General features: G+C 40.7%; 1 protein-coding gene across 3 annotated transcripts in view; it reads left to right on the top strand.

Annotated features, from left to right (window-relative positions):
- tbc1d14 (TBC1 domain family, member 14) overlaps nt 1-22,901 on the top strand; it is a 44,430-nt gene that overhangs the window by 8,639 nt on the left and 12,890 nt on the right. For all 3 annotated transcript variants that reach the window (XM_061709489.1, XM_061709490.1, XM_061709488.1), the window contains 5 exons: nt 6,030-6,153; nt 16,161-16,285; nt 18,497-18,579; nt 18,656-18,773; nt 21,646-21,752. In XM_061709489.1, the coding sequence (XP_061565473.1) occupies nt 6,030-6,153; nt 16,161-16,285; nt 18,497-18,579; nt 18,656-18,773; nt 21,646-21,752 (557 nt within the window). The remainder of the gene's footprint in view (nt 1-6,029; nt 6,154-16,160; nt 16,286-18,496; nt 18,580-18,655; nt 18,774-21,645; nt 21,753-22,901) is intronic.

Below are 22,901 nucleotides of genomic sequence, written 5' to 3'. Positions count from 1 at the left end.
GTTAAGAAAAAAGTCAAGAATAAATTTGAGAACTTTTATTTCAAGAATACCATTTATTCTTAAGTTTTTTCTTAAGAAGAAAGTTGAGAAAATACTTAAGAACTTTTTTGGAGAATATGACACTTAAGAAGATTTTTTTTCTTAAGAATGTTTTGTGAATCTGCCCCTGGTCTTTTCCATGGACGGTCAGGCAGAGGTGTGGATGAGACGCTCCTTTAGTTGGGCCTGTTTTTACTCTTGGTATGAGTGACACGACATCACTGTGTTCTTGAGTTCTGCAGAGTCTGGCCAAAAAACCAAAGGTTTTGGACATCAGGGGCTAACTGTTTTCTAACACTTTGTTAGCCCCTGGTGTGAAAAAGGAGTAGTTAAACTTCCTCTCGGCGATGACAAAGTCATTGCCGTCCTCCTCTTGAGCAAACATGAATGACTTAAAAATGTTCTGTTCCTCGTTGGTGTAAATCAGGCATCTCACGTGTACTCGTCCCTCGTCCTTGTGAAGTTTCGTTGCGTCTCGCTCGAACCGTCGTCTCCACTCGGGCCACTCCGTCGGCTTGTCAAATGGAAAGTTTTCCGGAGGGTTTAAACTTAGCCATTCCTTTTCTTTTTGCCGTCTTTCTTCTTTTTTTTTTTTTACAAATATTTTTATTGACTTTTTCAATTACAGTACAAAGACACAAAACAGAACAAGGCAAATGAATACGTACAAATAGGCACATGAAGATATTCCAAATGTAGAGATTTAAGTGGTATATTTTACTTTTGTGGTAACTGACTGATTCTCATCATGGCGTTTAGGGAAAAGAAAAGGAGCTAATGAGTGACCAACATGTACATACACAGATGGAAACACATTGTGTACTTAGAGAACCCTTCCACCATCCAAAATGTGATCAGTGACCTTATTAGAAATAAAGAAGTTGCATATATAAAAACAAGAATAAAAAATATACAATACAACAGTAGACTACAAAGCTGCAATAAAATCCTCCCCCTCCAGAAATTGCATAAAAGAGCCCAACATTTTCTCAAATGTGTTATAGTTCTCTTTAACAACATATGTAAGTTTTAAAGCAAGACATTGCAGTAATCCCTCAACCCAACTCTGCCTACTTGGTCTATGAACAGCCATCTTTCTTCTTACTTACTTACTACGTTCGTTGAACTATGTAACCATGTAAAGTGATCGAGGGTCGGATTGATCCGTAATATTTATTTATTGACAAGCAAACAACATCTAACTAACTGGCATAAGAAGAGCGTTTCCGTAACCAAGGCAACAACACATCAACTGCCACTCAAAACATTCCACGCTACTGTGGCAACGTTAGTTCCCTCTTTATGACAATTGCTGCAACAGGTGGATGTAGGAAGTGTTGACTTTAGGGGGGTGGATGGTTTTGCACATCGACTCTTTCTGTTGTTTTGTCCAATTTCTTTGCTTTCCAAAAAAACCCGTCTTTAAAGTTTTGTGCATGTCCTGTAAATGAAATGATGTACCGTATTTTCTGGACTATAAGCCGCTACTTTTTTCATAGGTTTTGAACCATGCGGCTTATACAAAGGTGCAGCTATTCTGTGGATTTTTCTTCCACCGCTCGGGCGCTCTAACCGGAATTAGAATCAAAACTAAGACAAAATAAATGCAAAGAATACGCTACTTCTTCTTTAGCAGATAGAAGTAGGTGGAAGCAGATTTCAAACAGATAAATAGATAAATAAATACTGGTTATTTATTTCTTGGTCCTGTCCCGTTTTAATCAGCAAAGTATAATAAAAGACTTAAAAGACACTGTTAGGAAAGGATCTATTTTGGTACAATCATGTACATCATTTACGGTTCAAAATCGTTCTGTACATGTAGTAAATAGCTAATCTAACACAACATAAATATCTGCGGCTTGCATATCTTTTTTTTTTTAAATAGAGCGGATGCGGCTTATATACAGGTGCGGCTTGTCTATCTTTTTTTCATTATTTTTAAAAAATAGAGTGGTGCGGCTTATATACAGGTGCAGCTTATAGTCCAGAAAATACAGTAAATCCTCAATCCATGTTAATTCCAGGTTGTGAGGCAACAAAACCCCCAAAATGCCAAGTGGTTTGAATACTTTTGCAAGGCCCTGTAAGTGGAGGAGAGAGTGACAGGATTATGATCTGCTTTGAGGTTTCATCTCTGACATTTGCTCGTCTTTAGATCTCTATCCATCATTATTGTCTGAAAATCAGGCGGGGAGATGTTGGGGTTTGGAATATGCTCCTGTAGTCACGTCTCGGTTAAACACATCATATTCTAGATCCTCTGCCTGGTTCCTCACTAGCACTCCTAGTTTGTCTGCCGTATTTTTCAATAATCATGTTGCCCATTATGAACACAGGAAGAGATGGCTTAAACTTCCTCTTTTTCGCTCTTTGCTGTGCTCATGCGCACCACATGGCCTCTTCAAGTAATCAGGGATTTGAGGTCTCGATTTGAGTTTTTGAAATGATCAGCTTCTCCCTTGTAAACAACTGTCTCTGCTTGTTTACTCATCTTTATGGCTGGGGAAACAGGATCAGAAGTAATAGTGGAAATCCCTAAAGCAGCATAGTATCTAAACCAATGTTTTCAGTGGAGAAAAGAATGAAAAAAAAGTCATAAATTGCTTGTAATTTAACAACCAGCTGCCATTCTATTCTTGAAAACCGTGAAGGTCTAAAAATTCTGGAGAACTGTAGTTCGGCCCGGAGCAGGTCATTGGGGGATGGGATGGGGTGTCATTTCTTCCTCTCCTCTTCTGTGCTCCTTGTACTGGCTTGTCCCATATCTTTCCTGCCGACTTTCCTCATTGATAGTTCAAGTGTATGAACCACATGGACACCTCATCCCCTTCTTTGCAGATATGAAGGTGGAACAGCAGTCTTATGGCACTTTTCCACTAGTACCTACTCAGCCCGACTCGACTCGCCTCGGTTTTGCGCTTTTCCACTGAGGGTCTAACGTGCTGAGTAGATACTTTTTCTGTAACTACTCTGGCGAGGTTCTAAGCAGCTGAGTCGGGCTGTGATGTCATCACACTACAGGCCACCGATTGGTCGGGGGTTGGAGTCAGACGTCTGAGTCAGGAGGTGGAAATCAGAGAAAGAGCGACTCTGACGGCTTCTTGTTCATTTTATTCAACCAGCATTTGCAGCGCAAAAGTCTGTTTCATGATCCAACTCTGAGGTGCAGATGTTCATAAACCTGGTGGCTGAGGAGAGAATTAAAAAGGGATCTAGATGGGCGATAAGGAACGACCAGATCCACCAGGAGCTCTGTCTCTTCATAGCTGCTCGCGGCTCCCAATGGACTTTTCAGCAGCCGAGACAAACTAACAAAAAAAAAAAGCGTTGCTGCTTGAAGCTTCTCACTCTCATTTTTTAACTGGATATCGAACACAAGCCACAGACCCAGCAGCACATCTATCATCTCCTCCAGGTTCTACATCTTTAGTGTTGTTGTCTTCTTCGTTTACATCACACAATCAAATACGTCACAGCAGCTTCACTCCAACCTCCTACTTCTGCTCCAGGTGCTGAATTGTTATGGAAAAGAAACCAAGTTGAGTCGGGCCGAGTAGGTACTATTGGAAAAGTGCCATTAGGAGAATTGTAAGAATTTTGGGAGACTTGATTGCAGATCGGTGGAGCACACACCCTCAGCTCAGTCTGAACAGACACATGTTGGACTTGATAGCTGTTCCTCTTCAGAGCTCGTCCAGAGCCTCGGCCTTTCAGCTGCCGCCTGAAAGCGCTTTTGGATTTGACTGAATGCAAAAATGATGCTTTGTCGATGTTTGACCGGTGGCCCAAAACCTGAAAATGTAATGTTTTTGTTGATCTGTCCATGTGACTCTCTAAGTCTTGTCATTAAATACTAAAAGTAAATCAATGCTTGTATAGTTATCAAGCAAGTTCAGGTAGTTTCTCAAGTTCAGCGTTCCCTTTGAGCAGTGTACTTAAAACTACTTGAGAATAGGACTGATGCTCTAGGTCAGGGGTCACCAATCCTGGTCCTCGAGGGCCGGTGTCCCTGCAGGTTTTAGATGTTTCCCTGCTTCATTGCACCATGATACAAGTGACTGTGTCATCAACAGAACTATCCAGACTTTGATGACAAGCTGGTAACGACGATTAATTAGAATCAGGTGTGTTAAAGCAGAGAAACATCTAAAACATGCAGGACACCGGCCCTCGAGGACCAGGATTGGTGACCCCTGCTCTAGGTCAAGGTGATCCTTCTGTGGTCTAAATCAACCGATGGAGTGTTGTATTATGTATTATTACCACTGTGCATAACCATATTGACCAAGAACAAGTGGCAACTGAATTTTTGACCAAATCAGCTGCTTTGATTACAGTGAAAACTAGAAAATTTCAGGAAATTTTGATATGGGCATGCCCTACTGCCCATTCGTCCCCTCTCGCTGCTTTGGTTTGGGGCTGTAGTGGTTGTGTTCGGGGTGGTTCTATGTCAGTTTGAGGTGTTTATGGTTGCATTTCATTCATTCCTGTGCTCCCAATAGTTATTAATGGGGCGCGCACGTCTAGCGTCCCCACGGTAACGCTTTTGACTGAGAAAAGTAATGCCCATCGAGGCACGATGGAGACGCATCCAACGATGTATGCCATGCATGGGTGCATGTTCCGGTTCAGGCTATGTTAACGGATAGGTTTTTTTTTCACCATGGTAAAAAACTCCATCCGAATGAATGGGGCCATTTGGCATGGATTTTGACATAAAATTTCCTTAAATCCCAGCTTCATGAAATTTGAATATGTTGAAGTCCACAGCGTGCCGAGTCTGGGAACCTTTGTACGATGTCTCTACGATAATCTGTTGCCTAGCAACAAGCGTCCAAAGTCAAACGGAAATAAAAAAAAAATGAAATGTCAATATCGCAAAAACTGTAATAACTGGAATAATGAGGTTGTAGGGTCTGTTATTGCTAATCAGGCCGAGTGTTTGAAAGTTTGAACGATGTCTCTACGATAAAGTTCGGCCGAGTAATAAGCGTCTGAATTTTCGCCTCTTTTTTGCTTTTTGGCATCTAGCGTTGCCACGGTAACACTTTTGACTGAGAAAAGTAATGCCCATCGAGGCACGATGGAGACGCATCCAACGATGTATGCCATGCTTGGGTGCACGTTGCGGTTTGGGCCGTATTAACGGACGAAAAAAGAGTGCGGAATAATAAGAAAAGGGACACCTTTTCTAGATACTATTTTATCGCCTTTATTTTTCTGGTTTTTCCGACCGTGTTTTATTTTTTGGGGAATTTCTTTTCCACATCAGAGCGGGGTCATGCTGTACACCCGCTGGTGCGCAGTGGGACTTTTGCGACTTTAGCTTGTTAGCAAAACGCTAGCAACATTGCCCTTTGGGCCATTCTGGACGATTGCAATATGGTCATGCCACTACTTGGCATGCCCATAATAACAGTAAGTGTCATTAAAAATTATCTGGTTCTGAGGGAAATGCAGATTACCACCAAAAAAAGTAAAATCGTTAGGAGCGAGCTATAAACTTTCTGGCACCAGAAATCAGTTTGTAGCAGACATTTGGGCATCTGAGATCAGCTTGGTGTACAAGCAAAGTCAGGCTGCTAAGCTTTTCTTATCTGCTGCCGGCATTCCCCTGAAACATATAGTGTCTACATTCAAATAAAAACTGGCAGGGGATCCTAGTTTTCAATTTAATCATCAATCTTCACTCTTGTATTTTCTCTGCAGGTTACTACTTTATTTATGATTATTGTATTTTTAAGAAATGTACAAGATTTACAAGAGTAGTTAAAGTACTCTCTGTGTGGCCAAGTGCCTTTTATTAAATCTGCAGTCTTATGAGGTGAGCTGGTTACCGCTAGAGACGCGTAGTCGTGCAGCTCGTGGGCGCTGACAGAGATGGAGACGCACTGATGACGATGTGAATTGCTTGTGTGGTTCTTTCAATCACCTGATGTATTCATCAACCTACTAATGCCGACCTTATTTCCCTCCAATTCCTTCAGGAGCCTCTTTGCCAGGAAGGTGAACGACAGCCAGCCTGTGGAGCCGAGGGATGCTGGTTGGAAGCTGTTTGGGAAAATCCCACCACGCGAAGGCCCCGTCAAGGATCCAAAGAAAATACAGAAGGTGGAATTTACGTTTCATATTCACCCATTGCAAAAAAGATCATCTTCATATGTGCTTCAGAGGCTTTATTGTTATGTAGTAGTGGCATTTGACCTCAGCTACACATAAAATGTAAAATATGTGTGCAGTAGTTCAAAGAGTCGACATTCTGTTGATTTAAAAAGTTGATAGATTTTAAACTACAGCACAAAACAATACTACATTAGAAGCAGACTGTAGTCTTTATTTTATTTAGATTTTTTTTTCACCATTTAAAAACTACTGAAACATGAGTTCAGGAACACCATTTGCCAATGTGAAAAAGTCTTCCTCGTGTACAATGAACCAGTTTATCTGTGTGTGGTTGCATTGTAGAAGGCCTCGAGACCACAGACCTGCATATGTACAGCCGTCTGGCACACAGTTAAAACATTAGCATTAAATGGAAAACTGGCAGTTAGGCACGCAAAAATCATTACCCCTCATTAAGAGACCATGATGTCAAGTTGATGGTGATACATTCATGTAAATGGGGTGGGAAAAATTTTAAAGGGGACCTATTATGGCATCTATATTTTAAACAGGCCTTGAATGTCTTAAAAACAAGCTTTTGATTGTTTTTTCTAAATAAATTAGAATTTCAGCCTCTGAGCCATGTCTTTATCATCCCAGTCTCTAACCTCATTATCTATGTGGGATTCTGAGTGGGCGGGGCTATGATAATGAGGCACTGTGCTGATTGGCTGCCTGAATGACGCGATATACCGCTACGAAAAAATGGCGGAAGCTCCGGCCGGCGGAGTTAGTTGTGGGCGTGGTTTCACGCATCGGAGGCCAACCGATGTAAATCACTCCCGTCGTTACGTAACGACGGGAGCAGAATCTGAACGGCTCGTAGATCCACATCACACTGGACGGCTCATCCGGGCGGCTGTACAGACACTGCAGAATTTGGTTGCTTTCCTCCTTCTCTGAGTTGGCAGGCTGAGGGGAGACCACTTTATAAATGTTAAAGCAAGAGAAAACCTGTTTTTCATAATAGGTCCCCTTTATGGCCGGGACACACCGACCCGATTATCGGCCGTCGGACGCCATCAGGCGAGGTCGGTGACTCGAGTCGGGTTGGTGAGTCCAGTGCAGTCGCTCGTCGGCATCTCCGCTCATTTTGGCTGATTCGACATGTAGCATCGGCCACTAGCCGTCGGCCTCTATGACCAAAGGGCCCCATGCCTGATACGATGTCGTTGCAGTGTCTAAAGCAGTTCCATTAGTTTGTTGTTGACATGAGCCGGGGCAATTGGCTGGGTTGCCTGCCCTGTTGCAGCTCCTCTGTATGTATGTGTATGTGTATACGTGTATCAGTGCGTCCGAAATGCCATACTAAACAGTATATACACAAAAAGTATACTTAAATTCGGCACACTTTTGAGTAAATGTCAGTAGTATGCATTAATTCTGACATACTACTCAGAGCCACAAGGCACTTCCTGCCGTTGGGAGGGGGAGCTGTTACCATGGTAACAACTCCTGTCACAGCAGCAGTAGCAGCACCGCTCCGCTCTTTCCCGTTTATTCTGGCCCAAACAAGATGACATTTCTCCTGCGCTGTGTGGTTTTATTTTTACCTCTTTAAATTCTAACGAGAAACAGAAGAAGAATAAGAGTAATGTGATAAATGATGAACTCATCTGGTGAATATCTTATGGAAACCAAAGCGAAATCACACCTAATTACTCACATTTTAATTGTAGTGTGATGGTGCTGCTGCTGCTGCAGCTTTGCTTGGTACCGGTAACGTTATCCTCCATTTTTGTTGGTTGCTAAATATCTGCGCAGCACTTAGCATCCAAACACTGCTGCATTGCATTGTGGGAAATTTCTGCTTAGCTAGTGTCCATCAATCCATACTAATGCATTTCTCCGGAAAAAGGCCATCTGACAGGGCTTGTTGAGCAGGTTGGCAAAAGTTATGAAGGCATGTGTGTGTGTATATATATATATATATATATATATATATATATATATATATATATATATATATATATATACACACACGCACACATAAACACTTTGGTACCACTATAATGAGTTGGGCAGCAGGGTTTTTGGTGGATCGGTAGATGTTTTTAAACTCTAACCAGCCACATACTGAACAAGCTAAACAGCATTAAAGTTGCACATGTCTTAGACAGGCCTTTACATGGCCAGCTAGCCAGCTGGGAAGACATTTATTGTACAATTTCCATTGTTTGGCAGGTACTTTAACTCTGCCGGAGACACTTTTTTGTGAATTTTAATCAGATTTTTGTGCAGTTGCCTGTCCACGTAAAGCTGCTGTGTATCTACTAGGGTTACTTCTGGTATATTTCTCACTTCCTCCTTTATTCTCTCCGTATATCACCAGCAGCATCAGTGATGATTATGAAAGGACATTTTGAACTCTGACAGATGACGCAGCTTACAAGAAAATATATTTAAAGTGAGATATGTTGCAGATAGCGGTATATCTAATTTTATGGATATTTACAAACACATTAAGACAAAAATCACATGACTATTAAAATATGGAATGCCTAGCACTAGCTTCAAAATTCAATAAATGAATATAGTAATAATAATAAATAACTATCATAACTTTAAACAGCTGAAGCGTCAAACTCTTCACAATAAAGCTGTCATTCAGCCCCGACTAGATTAACAAAATATTTCAAGAAAAAGAAGGATAATATCATCTAAGAGGAAAACTAAACTTTAAACAGCCTTGTGTACGTACTGCTCTTAAAAGCATGTGCTTATCAGTCTGCGGGGGAACTTTGTGGAATTGTCTTGATGAAGAAATCAAACGAAGCACTAACTCTATACAGTTTAAAAACACATACAAGAAAACAATTCTTGATCTCTAAAGAACTCAATTTACCTTCTGTATGTATTTATTTTATTATTATTCTGTTCCTTATGTGATACATCATATATGATACAAATGTAACTCCCTGCATTCATGGCTGGTCGTGGATCGTCAAAGAAGTGACTGAGAAATTACATTTTTGAGTTTAGGATATTGTAGGAGACTAGTTTAATTATGCCTTGATCTTTATTTATTTATTGTTTGTGTTGTATTTATTTATTTATTTTTTGTTATTATTTTCTTTTCTTTCTTATTTTATTTGAATTTTTATAATTTATATGGCATATGATATGATATTGTGAGGAAGGGACAGGACTAAATAAGCGTTCTGCTTCTTCCTGTTCCCTCTCAAACACATTATTTTGCTGTTGTTCTTTATTTCTGGATGAGACTTTTGACATTTTGACGCTTTTAATTTGATGGTGATCTGTTTTTGTTCAAGATAAAGCCAACAATAAACAATAAACCAGAGAGCAGAGCGTTTCACTGCTGAGATAAACCCTCAGACATATCTGTGATCTGTGATATCTGGGATTGATTAGACAGTCTGGCAGGGCACAATGGAGTGCAGAGCCTTTCCTGGTAGCGACGGTGACCAGCAGCGTACGGCAGTGCTGATTTGCTGACACATACAGCAGCACTGTACCTGATGCAGAGGGATCAGTGTAGCATCACTGCTCACAGAGGGGGAGGAAGGAAGGACGGGTATCATGCTCCTGCTGTATCCTCTCCTTGGTGGGGTGTGTTCCTCCATCCGTCTGCGTGCTCCTCTGCCCTTCTGCTTCACCCTGCGGGTGTCCTGTTACCAGGAGTGAGCCGGCTGCAGCAGCCGTGATGCTACGCTAGAGTTCTGCAAAGGAAGCCCCACTGGAGGACGTGGTTGTTTTGAAAGGAACTGCAGCGTTCATGGTGAGTGAGCTGCAGCAGTCTGAGGACAAGGGACCGAGATCACTGACCGACGCTCTCCCTTTTTGTCCGCCACTCTCAAAGGATGTTGATGAGCAGTTACTGGAAAGAGGATGTCTCAAAATTCAGAAAAGATTATTATTCCAACTAATTATAGGTCTGGGTTTTGTGTGGTGAGCCGGCAAAAGCCAGAATCTATTCTCTGGAAAGATTTTAAAATAATTTGTCTGTTGTGCGTGATATCCAGCCAGGATTGGAGCCGTGTTTTCTCAATGAATTTTGACTTGTATCTTTCAAAATGAGTACAAGAACAGTGTTATAGTTTTGGCTTTTCTCCTGCTGATGCAGTTAAATAGATACAACTCATTTGACTGCTGTTGTTTATTTCCGAGTTTCCAGTAAAGCCTGCTTAGATGGTTTACCGGCCAAATCAAGACAAACCTGGTTGCACACTTGTCAGTTCTCTTGTGGAAATTTCCTATCAAACGTTACCGTGTCTGTTGCACTGTGTATCTTTTGGGGGAGGAGGGTTGATATTATACTCAAATCAAATCATTTTTTGGCGTTTATTAAGCAGTACTTAAGTACCTAAGTATTTTAAGTAGGTGCAATTTCCAGAGACTAGAATAAAATGAGTGTGGTAAAAGCATGTGCATGAATTATATGAAATGGATTCGTTTGACAGAAAGGTTAACGTCATAACGAGGGCATTTGATTTAAATGAAAGTGGCCTCATGGTTCTTGATAACTACTGAGTTGGACTGGAATCCACTGATTCATCAGCTCATGACCACAATATAACGGTAGGGGAAGAACTGCAGTCGTGTTGTGAACCTCTGATTCCAGTAGCTGAACTGTGAAGTGAATCCTCAATCTTTACTTTTAATGGTGTCTTAAAGTGCCATTCATATAATTACATGGTAATGTTTAGTACCTCTCATGTCAACGCAAACTTTATTATTAGAGGCAGGGCTGGGCGATATATCGAGATTTTAATATATATTGATATATTTTCAAACACGATATGGTACGAGACAATATCGTTTATATCGTTATAGCTTATTTTGCAACAAATTGACTGTACATCAACGCTGAACCCTCGCGGTGGCAAAAAAGTACCTGTGTGTGCTGAAACCTGACAGTGTTGACAGGTTAGTTTTCCTGGCACAAAATCTGTAAAATGTACAGTAGTTGACTTAGTAATTAGTAATTATTTGAGATTTGCTCAAAGAGATGCAATATCTGTTTACATGTTTTATTTGAGATTTGCACAAATGTTTTGTTATTTGCACAACTGTCAACCTCAGTGGAAAAGTCTGCCTGTTACTGTTTACATTGTATTAATTGCACAGTGTATTTTTATTTAATTGTTATGCAGGAAAGGGATATTTGTTTTATTTTATTCAAGAAGCATTTTTATTCTATATATGCAGGCAGTTTATTTTTATTTCATTTGTTTTATACATTTTGATATTGTGCAGACCTCTGTTAATAAAGGAACCTGTGTGACATTTGGCACGAGGCTTTGTATTAAAACTGTTTTTTTAAGGGTTTGCCTCAGAAAAAATGAAGCTAACAGAGATGCTAACAGAGATGCTATGCTATAATGCTTTGGGGGAAACCCCAATTATGTCAGAAAAAATATCGATATATATCAAGTATCGCCATTCAGCTAGAAAATATTGAGATATGACTTTTGGTCCATATTGCCCAGCCCTAATTTGAGGTAAAGAGGACTCAATCCATTTATGTGTGAATGGTCCAGAATCCTGATCTTGCATTTTAACAGCTGAGCAACTGGTTCAGTTTCCCTTTAGGAACTACAACAGTAGTTCAGAAAGAATATCTTTTGAGTATGCAACAGTTATAAATGAGCTGTTTGGATTCAACAGCATCCGATAAGCAAGAAGGTCCCCTTGATCAGAGGTCCTGAATAGGGCTGGGTATCGATTCAAATGTCAAGAATCGATTAGATTCCGATTCTTAATATTCAGAATCAATTATCATGATTCGATCCGATTCGATATTGATTTGGCTTAGTGTTATTTAAAATGTTTTTTGAGCTGTTGCCTGAATTATATGACTGTAAAATAACTAGTGAAATAATAATTTCACAATAATTATTGTGAAATAACTAAGAAATAAATAACTCAAACAGGCCTTTCAATATCCATTTAAAGTGCAAAAAAGAAAGAAATTGCAACAGTTCATGCAGTAAACAAATCATTTTAGCTTATCTAATTTATTCTGTCACCACGCACACATATTGCCATGAAGCACCTGGCATTTTTCAGAAGTGTCATGACAAACTGTGTGTCCGACTACTGGGATTAAAGTTCACCTGGCGAAAATGATGAAAAACCCCCCCCCAAAAAAAACGATCTTTAGACATAAGAATCGATTTTTAGGTATTCATATGAGAATCGATTTAGAATCGGAAAATCGATTTTTTTTCAACACAGGCCTAGTCCTGAAACCTTGAAAGAGGGTGTTTACCACTGTGTTTCAGATTAAACCAGCATGCAAAGTTGGAGTAGCGAGCTAGAAAACGTCAAGCAGGGAGGCTTTAGTATTTGTTGTGTAATCAGGGGGGAAAAATCATTAGCACTGTGTGCATCAGGAGGAAGCATCAGCTAAAGCACTAATTTCCCTGACGGATAAACCTGCTTCTGGAGAAAATTACATTCCAGTTTGTTGATGTTTTCTTATCCAGGGTCTTTTTACTTGGAGCTTTGAACCTGGAATATCTTGGGTAAACACAAGCTTGTTCATTAAAACAGGGTCAGTGTCAAACAGGTTTATGTTTTTTTAGGGGAGAGGGGAGGGTGGTAAAAAAAAAAGAACTATTCCCACCTCATCCCCCTGTAAAAGGCTTTGAGTTGGACCAGTTTATTTTGAGTCCAGGCGAAGGATGCTGCTGTTGTTGTTGTTCAGAACGCCTGCAAGACTTCATTAATGAAAAATAATCTTCATAATCAGCAGGTTCATTGAAATGTTCCGAGCTGCTGCTCAAATTCTTCCTTGTTTCTTTTCCAGCAAGATTTTACGCAGGGTCAAAAGTCCATGTCAACAAGGGAGAATGGTTTTAAAACATTTATAGCAGTTTGGTTGTCTCATGTATAATTCTACGTTTTAGGGCTTATTATTGTGACGCTATTACCTGAAAATCTTCAGATTTCTGCTTCAGTAGCTTTAGTTTTAGCCAGAAGAGCAGGAACATCAACTAGCAGAGTTGGGTACATAAATATTCTTACATCCCTTCCAGGAAATTGGAAAACGTTATTGAAACCCATGGGACAAAACATTTGTCTTGATACTGGCAGTTATTATGGGATACAGTTACCATTCCAGCTTAAAACTAGTATACAGTGATCTTCAAGGGCCTTTCACACAAATAACTATAATCTCTAAAACAACAACAATTTACGTGGCTGAACTGATTAGTAAGAACTTGCTGCTTTGCAATCGTAATGCAGGCTTTAAAGTGGACTTTGATGGCCTGCTGCGCTGCAGCTGCTGCTAAAGAAAGTGAAACTAAACTAGAAGTGTGTTCAAATGTAAAATTATACAAAGAGCTGTGTTTTTTTCTTCCTGTTTTCACATTAGAATAATATGAGTTTAATATTCTGGCAACCATCAAAGATAACATGAGTAAATACCGATGACCTATTGGCAGTGTCTCAAGTAAATAAAAGTAAGATTTACATGAAATGCCTGAGCAGCGAGAACAGCTAGTGTTTCTGTTTCTGGGAGGAGCTGCATCGCTGCTGGGCAGATGCCAGCCTGCTAATTCTGCTCTAACCTTCCTTTCCTCTGCCCTTTCCTGTCTTTTCCTTTACCAGCATCCATCTATTCCCAGCGGTAGCATGTTTTTTTTATTGACCTCCATCTGTCGGTGCTCGGTTGCACATTATTTCTAATGAATGCTTCTTCTCTATACTACTCATTATGAGTAATGTCATTAACCTTGTAGTTACAAAGTACATATTTTATGACAAGGAAATGTCCTCTCAGATAGAAGTTCCCATTAATCAGCTATATGCTGCTAATTCCACTAGTAGTCGTATTTGGGCCAAGATAGTTTATATCTTTGATTTATTCACCAGAATGGATTTAAGTTAAAATTATCAAGATGTGATCAAAATGTAAACTTTACACCTATTTTCCCGATTTTTTTTAGAAAACGATGATGTTTGAATGACCGTTTAGGAATTGCAAACATTTTAAGCAGCCTACTTTTTCAGGGGCTCAGAAGAATTTTGACAAAGTGACGTAAATGTCAACATAACCATAAGGTTTAATACTTGGGTCAAAATCCTGCCTGAAATCTGGAGCCCATAAGCAACACCAGAGTTTATCTCTGGACAGGTTTTGCCAGACTCCTGCAGCCAGTTTAGTTGCTGGTCGTTTCATTTTTTTCTGTAACTGAAAAACATTTTCTATTGAGTTGAGATTAGCGACTGACTTTTCCATGAAAAGATATTCTATGTCTTTGCCTTCACAGAGTCTAGAGCAGCGGTCGGCAACACAAAATGTTTTAGAGCCATATTGGACCAAAAACACAAAAAACAAATATGTCTGGAGCCGCAAAAAATGAAAAGTCTTGTATCAGCCTTAGAATGAAGGCAACACATGCTGCATGTATCTATATCAGTTAGAACTGGGGGAGATTTATTTTTTTCATTATGCACTTCAAGAAAAAAGTCGAAATGTTGAGAAAAAAGTCGAAATGTTGAGGAAAAAGTCCAAATGTTGAGAAAAAATTCGAAAATTTGAGGAAAAAGTCGAAATGTCGAGAAAAAAGTCGAAATGTCGAGAAAAAGTCCAAATGTTGAGAAAAAAGTCGAAATGTTGAGAAAAAAGTCGAAATGTCGGGAAAAAAGTCGAAATGTCGAGAAAAAAGTCAAAATGTTGAGGAAAAAGTCCAAATGTTGAGAAAAAAGTCGAAAATTTGAGGAAAAAGTCGAAAATTTGAGGAAAAAGTCGAAATGTCGAGAAAAAAGTCGAAATGTCGAGAAAAACTCGAAATGTTGAGAAAAAAGTCGAAATGTCGAGAAAAAAGTCGAAATGTCGAGAAAAAAGTCGAAATGTCGAGAAAAAAGTCAAAATGTTGAGAAAAAAGTCAAAATGTTGAGAAAAAAGTCAAAATGTTGTGAAAAAAGTCAAAATGTCGAGAAAAAAGTCGAAATGTCGAGATTAAAAAGGAAAGGAAAAAGGAAGAAAAAAGGAAAGGAAAAAAAAGAGAAAAAAAGGAAAAAAAGAAAAAGAAGAGGAAAAAAAAAAGTCAAACATTTTTGAAAAAGCTCCAGGAGCCACTAGGGCAGCGCTGAAGAGCCGCATGCGGCTCTAGAGCCGCATGCGGCTCTAGAGCCGCATGCGGCTCTAGAGCCGCGGGTTGCCGACCCCTGGTCTCGAGTTTCAGAGTATGTTTATGGTGTTTATCAGTCTGCATTGTCCTATCAGCAGAGTGTATCACTATACACCTCAGAAATGATCTCACTACTCCTGTTAGCATCATCAATAAACACCAGTAAGCCTGTTCCATTGACAGCCACACATGAAATTACATATAAATAAATTACAGGTGAAAGGCTGCACTTTGATTACATCCTGCTTGTTTCATTTTAAATTGGTGTATAAAGACTAAATCATAAATACTCTGTCCTTGCCCCAATACATCTAAATCAAATCAACACTTTGCAGATAAATCAAGGTGTTAACATTCTATGCAATGTGTGGGATCGAGATGAGCTGTATAAATGCAAGAGGTAGTAGTTGTCAGTACATTTTAAGAAAAGCTATTTGGAAATAAAGCGAAATTAAGATTGTGGAATTCTAGCAATACACAATGTAGTTTTGAACATTCCCTCAGAGTCCTTCAAAACAGTCACATTTTACTTTCTGAATCTTTTCATTCATATTTCTCATCTGTCGAAAGCCACTTACTTCTTTGCCTATTACAGCTGTGACCTTTTTGAGACATTTCCCCTATCAGGGAGCCACATGCATCTCCAGCTGGCTGTCAGGACTTTGCCATGATGCTTAGAATCAATGATTTGCCCATTTTCTGGCCGTACTCGTCTCCTCAGCGCTGCACACCCGTCACTTCCAAAGTGTAGCCCACATGAGGCTGACCTGTGAAGCAAGCGGGTTGCCCTGGTGCTTTACTTCCTGTTGAAGTGTTAAGTTTGTGTGTCTGAATCTGTTTTGGTGTCAGGAATATGAAGCAAAGAGTGGCAGAGCTGCACCTGGCACCCCGACATCCCCCAGGCAGAGTGTGAGGAAGAATCTGGACTTTGAGCCTCTCTCCACCACTGCATTGATACTGGAGGACAGACCTGCGTGAGTAAACACAGTCACACACAGGACTGTCAATGCTGTGGTCATCCCATTGTGTTATTCTTCATTTGTTTTTATCACTCTTCTCTTTCTCTGTTGGATAATTACAGTCCAACCGGTATTTTTTTGAGCGTATGCTTACCCTGTTCTTATTACAGCTGGTAAGACAAGTGCTGTTGAAAGTTTAATGACTTGGTTATGTCTCTTTTGTTCTGTACCCCGCCTCCCCAACCATCTTATTCTTTGTCAGCATACAGACAGATGCACGTTTGGTTTCATTTTTCAGTGCATCTTTAAGATGGCATAATTCTACTGAGCCTGAATGGAAACTACTGATGTCATTTAGCCAAGCATTTTCTGAATTCCAGGCCCAGTTTAGAGCCATCAGACATGTTTATACACCGTAACACTTCAAATAATGGCCGAGTCCCAATTATCCGCCGGGTGTAGCAAAATATTTTTTATATTCAACGCCCATCCCAAATGAAGGAGCGTCAAACATCGTTTTTGTGGTGGCCAAAAAAATATTCTACCAAATGCAAATATAGCCGATATAAACACAAACAAATAACCTTGAAGGAATTGAAAAATGTGGGACTATTTATTTTATTTTAGAGTGACCTCACTGATGACGTGTTATGAAAGAAAGGGGGGGAAGAGGTGAGCTCGTAGAATCTAGCTCTTTGCTCACCCTCATCTCCCCCATAAACGCCCAGGCCTTTATTTGGTGTTTTACGGTACATACCAACTGGTTTTTATAAATGAAGAATGTGCAGCAAGAATATGTGCAACTCCCATATTTTTAAGATTATGTCAGTCTGTTCTAGGCACAATTTAATTCTGAAAATACTAAAGCAGAAATAGGGATGGTGTTAATTCTTTTCACAAAATAAATTATAAACAAAGCATATATTAAACATGTTAAACATAAAACTTAAATATCAGTTAATTATATATTCACACAAATTGAAGTAATTGATTTTTGTTTTGTTTTTGTTATTGTTATGTAGTTTGTTTATGCCCAAAAAAGGATGTTTTGTTGGACACGAGAATAACTAGTGCCATGTTTTTGTTTTTAAATGTGTTTAAAAGTATGAAAACATTAAAAGTTTCAGTTATAATTGCATACATTTTCTATATTTCATTAATTTATATGTGGGGTAACATTTGCATAAAATGCTAAAAACCAAATTCTCAAGAATTAAAAAAAAATGGAAAAAATGAAAACGGAATGTGGGAAACAATAAAACGGATTTCATAGGGCCTCTCAAATTCAATTTTGTTTCAGCTCTGGAGTTTTTACTGATAAAATTGGATTTCTATTAGCCCACTGTGAGACAAGTGGAGAACTCGTCTCACAGTGTAAACTTCTATATTTGTAGATTTATAATTACTAACCCTACTATTACTGCTGCTACTGTCATTTAGCAGACGCTTTTATCCAAAGCGACTTACATATGAGAAAAACACAAGCAGAAATCACATAGGAGGGTCCAGCTGCATCAGTGCTGGTCAGACTGCTGACAGTCCAGTTAGACACAGGTGCTGCCATGCCAGTGCTAGAATTCTTCTAATTTTTTTGGTTTCCCTTCCTCCCCAACACAACAGTCCCTTTAAACAGCAAAACTAGGTCTTAAATTCACCATCATAAGATCATCTTAGCATAAGTGCATGCAGCTTACTCAGTGCTGAGTCATGCAAAGACCTGGACAAATCTAACTCATCCTTATGAGCAGAGAACTTAAATATGTATGGAAATGCTTCTTAAAGAGCTGACTCTTTGCCTTGCTTACATTTTTTACATTTCTCCCCCCTTCATATTTAAGCCACTCTTGACATACAACCGGGTGCAGAAGATCATAAAGGTATTCTGCTTTCAGCTGGATGACAGTGTATCCTCTCACTGACCTGTGACAAGTAGCATTTACTGCCAATACATGTATTTCCTCTCAATCCTTTGACCACTCAGTATGCCCTTTCTTGATGATCTGTAAAAAGTGAAACAAGGTTATTTAAAGCTATTTGGAAGCATCATAAACCTCCAGTCCTGTACATGTGCGGATCTGGCTGTAACGGAAAACAGTTTACCAGACACAGGAAAGTGTTCTGTCCTGTTCTTCTCTCAGAACACCACACGCTTCCTCATAATGAATACCACAGGTGAGGCCCGTTCAGCTCGTAGGTGCAAACCCCTTTTCCTCACATGTTTTGCAGTAACCTGCCTGCCAAGCCTGCGGAAGAGGCACAGAAGCACAGACAACAGTATGAAGAGATGGTGGCCCAGGCCAAGAAGAAGGGTGAGTTTGCTGACACTTACCACAGCTACAGACTCTGTTTTCAGATACTTGGGTGTTAACCACTACTTTTCAATAGAGCTGAAGGAAGCTCAGAAGAGGAAGAAGCAGCTAGAGGATCGATGCAAACTTGAAGAGAGCATTGGCACTGCAGCTCAAACCTGGAACCAAGAGATCTTACCCAACTGGAGTACAATGTAAGTGCGGTGCCGACATCCTTTCAGTTTAGAAAGAAAATACATCCGTAGGACACAACATTTAGGAAGTATTGCTTTGATTACTCTTAAAACCTTTTCCACAGAGAGATATTTGGGGGGACCTTGAATATGTTGTGGATATGTGGGTTAAGAATGCTGGGTCCCTTTAGGAAACTCATGTGGTCAGATCAGAGCTTTAATAAATAGACTTTATAAAGATCCCACAGCATACTTTGCATCTATTAGTTAAACGAGAAGGTAATGTTCACATGTATTTCTGTGGATAATAAGATATTAAGAACATAATTTCAAAGCCAATGCAACTAGAACTTGGCCCTGGAGCTACAGCCGGTTTTCAGGCTTGAGTTTGTTGCAGAAGTAAGAAAAACTTAAGCTACTTGATCCCCATGTTGTTATGTCAAATTTTGTAGCAGAAATAAATCCCATTACAGCTTGATTCAAAGATTAGTTTTTGTCTGCATTGCTCGATTTCAGATGTCTGACAACTGTGTGGGCTGAATTATTGTGTACCTCTTCAGGAAAAATAAATGTATTTATACTCACAACTACTCAGTGCCCCACACTGTTTTGACGTGACCGCTGAGCTGTGAATGAAAACCTAAACCATCCGTCACTGTTGTTTTAAAGCTATATTAATAGCTATATAATAGCTTGTTGTGCTTTTAACTTGGTTAAGAGACTTGTACAACTGGTTTTGGGTTTGCCCGTGACGATTATACACTGCCTGTCCAAAATAAAACCCAGTCACACTGCCTTTCACTTTGATTACTGCTAATCATTCGTTGTGGCATCGTTCGGATAAGCTTTATTGATGTTGGGAGAGTCGGACCATTGCATAATCTTTTCCAGCACATGCCAAAGATTCACAATTGGGTCAACGACAGCCTACCCGGGAAAGCCTACGCCAGGGTACTGGAGAGGAGAATACGGCCGATAGTCGAACGTCAGATTCAAGAGGAACATTGTGGTTTTCGTCCCGGTCGTGTAACACACTTCTTTGTGGATCTGGAGAAGGCATTTGACCGTGTCCCTCGTCCCATTCTTAGGGGGATCAGTGAGTATGGGGTCCGGGGCCCTCTGTTAAGGGCTGTCCGGTCTCTGTATGATTGGAGCAGGAGTCTGGTTCGCATTGCCGGCAGTAGGTCAGACAGGATTTCTAGGCGTAGCCAGGGTCCGGAGGGGATCCGGTTTAGGAACCACAAGATTTCGTCTCTGCTTTTTGCAGATGATGTTGTCCTGTTGGCTTCATCGGACCGGGACCTCCAGCATGTGCTGGGGCGGTTTGCGGCCGAGTGCGACGCGGCAGGGATGAGAATTAGCACCTCCAAGACCGAGGCCATGGTTCTCCACCGGGAAAGGGTGGCGTGCCTTCTCCAGGTGGGTGGAGAAGTCCTGCCTCAGGTGGAGGAGTTCAAGTATCTCGGGGTCTTGTTCACGAGTGAGGGAACAATGGAGCGGGAGATTGACAGACGGATCGGTGCAGAGTCGAAAGGTGAAGCTCTCGATTTACCGGTCGATCTACGCACCTACCCTCACCTATGGTCATGAACTTTGGGTAGTGACCGAAAGGACGACATTGCGGAAACAAGCGGCCGAGATGAGTTTCCTCCGCAGGATGGCTGGACGCTCCCTTAGAGATAGGGTGAGGAGTTCGGTCACCCGGGAGGAGCTCGGAGTCGAGCCGCTGCTCCTTCACATTGAGAGGAGTCAGCTGAGGTGGCTTGGACATCTGTACCGGATCCTCCTGGATCCTCCCTAGGGAGGTGTTCCAGGCATGTCCCTCCTCCCTAGGGAGGTGTTCCAGGCATGTCTCACCGGGAGGAGACCCCGGACACGCTGGAGAGATTATGGGTGCTTCAGAGCTGTGGCCCGTTTGTTTTGTTCCGATTCAGGGGCGAAATCGATACAGTTGTTTCGTTTTTCGTTTGTGGTGTTTTTCGTTTGTGGCGAGCTCAGCGGCGCCTGCCCGAATTTCACCGTGCCACGCTGTGACGACATTTCGGCACATCCAATGGAAGAGAGAGAAGGGAGAAGAGAGAAAGTTGTGTCCAATAGGAGAGAAGGTGGTGGAGGCTGCGCCGACACTTCTCCTTGCGCCGTGGTAGCACATACACAATGAATGGAGTTGTGTCGGTTGCTGTGTCCATTATGTTCTCACTCCAAACGCACCGCTCCAGGTCTGGAATGGAATCGGGCCGAGGCCACCTCTCCTAGGTGATCTCGGCTCGCTTGTTTTGTGCCGCATCCGAGCGGGATCGCTGTGTTCACATATACCAAACGAACTGATCTTTAGGGGGAAACGCTCCCTGTTTCGGAAGAACTGCTCCAAACGGGACAGGTGTGAAAGCACCCTATGTCTCTTTATGGCCTGGGAACGTCTCAGACTCCCCTCGGAACAGCTGGAGCAAGTGTCTGGGATGAGGGAAGTCTGAGGAAATCTGATAAGACTGCTGCCCCAGTGACCCGGTAATGGATGGATGAATGGATGGTTGGATGGATGGATGGATGGATGGATGGAGGCTCTTACATATGTGATAAGTTAAATCCAGGTGGTGACTGTTTTCTTTTTTTTGAACAGGCAGTCCAAATTATGCCACTTTGTCCAAATACGTTTTGAGTCCCTGAAAATGTACAAACTTTGTTTAAAATGGCTGTAATCCCTAAATGAAAATCTGCCATATTTTTGTAAACCCCCAAATTAAAGGTTTAAGTTTACATTTTGATCAACTCTGGATTGTTTTACTTCAAATTCACCGTGGTGGGGTTAAAAAAGAATGTTTTAAAACCTCTGTAGTGTTCGTGATACTTGTGGAGCTCCCCACGTCTGACCTGCATGTCCCCTCTGCTGCAGGTGTACGTCCCGGCGGGTGAGGGACCTCTGGTGGCAGGGCATCCCCCCCAGCGTGAGAGGCAAAGTCTGGAGCCTGGCAGTCGGCAACGACCTCAACATCACACATGGTAAATGGGGATCAATCACGTGTGTGTGATTGATAAGCCAAAGATCCTAGATGCATTTTCTTAGAGCAATGCCAAATAACATAACAGGCTTAGGTTTTTTTTCCTGTCATCTCTTTCATCTCTCTTAACCTTTTTTAAACCTTTTAAGACACCAGTGTACCTTTTTGTATTCTACTTTTTTTTTATTTGTATCTTTTATTTGGAAAAGCCTTGATTTCCCAGATGCAGATTTACATAGCGTCAAAATCACTTCAAGGAAGTTAACATAACATTGGCATGTCATTTTGTAGAACTTTCTGATGTCCAATTTGCCTCCTGGCTCCTCCCAGAATTTTCTTTGTAAAATATTTACATGGAACATGGAAAGCTTCTCATCTTAAATATTACATACAGATAATTACACACAAAGCAGAATGAGTAAAGATCGTGCTGTAGATTATATCAATATATCATATTATAAAACACATTTTGATCCCACTCCTTATTTTTGTCAAGTTAGCAAAAGTCAGATCTAATAGGTTTTATGTACTCAGTCCACTTAGATCTGGTAACATTTCTCCTTCTCGATTTTTAGAGAGAATGACAACTTTTCCATTACATATATTTCATATATTATTCCTGTCCATTCATCTATAGTAGGGGATTCAGGTTTTAACCACCTCCTTGTAACAGCTTTTTTGCTCACTGCAAGGAGTATCTGTAGCAGTTTCTTATCTTTGTTATTCCACCCCTCAAATTGGATGTCACCCATATATAGAGTATCAAACCAATAAGGAATTTTGACTCCAAATATATTATTAATGTGTTTGTGAATTTACCCCCAATAGGGTACAATAACCTTGCAATCCCAAAATACATGGAAGTGATTGGGATCCTGAGTCCCACATTTTCTCCAGCAATCATAACTGCTTCCCTGGCGTCTACTTTTTTTTAAACGTTTTTTCGGCTCCCTGTAAACTCACAGGGAACATCAATGAAGACTTTATACCAAATCATCAGATTATGACCACAACACAAATTCCTACCCTGCCTTAAACCAAGTATTAAACACACATTTAAACAACCGGCCTGACCCCCTCAAGTTAGATTGTACTATGGACAACTGTGCATGTGACACATAGCTCATCTTATCATGTTATTTTATCGTCA

Source organism: Cololabis saira, chromosome 20 (genome assembly GCF_033807715.1).
Source record: "Cololabis saira isolate AMF1-May2022 chromosome 20, fColSai1.1, whole genome shotgun sequence".
NCBI classification, from domain to species: Eukaryota; Metazoa; Chordata; class Actinopteri; order Beloniformes; family Belonidae; genus Cololabis; species Cololabis saira.
Note: the sequence above shows the minus strand (reverse complement) of the source record. Positions and strands in the feature narration are given on the sequence as shown.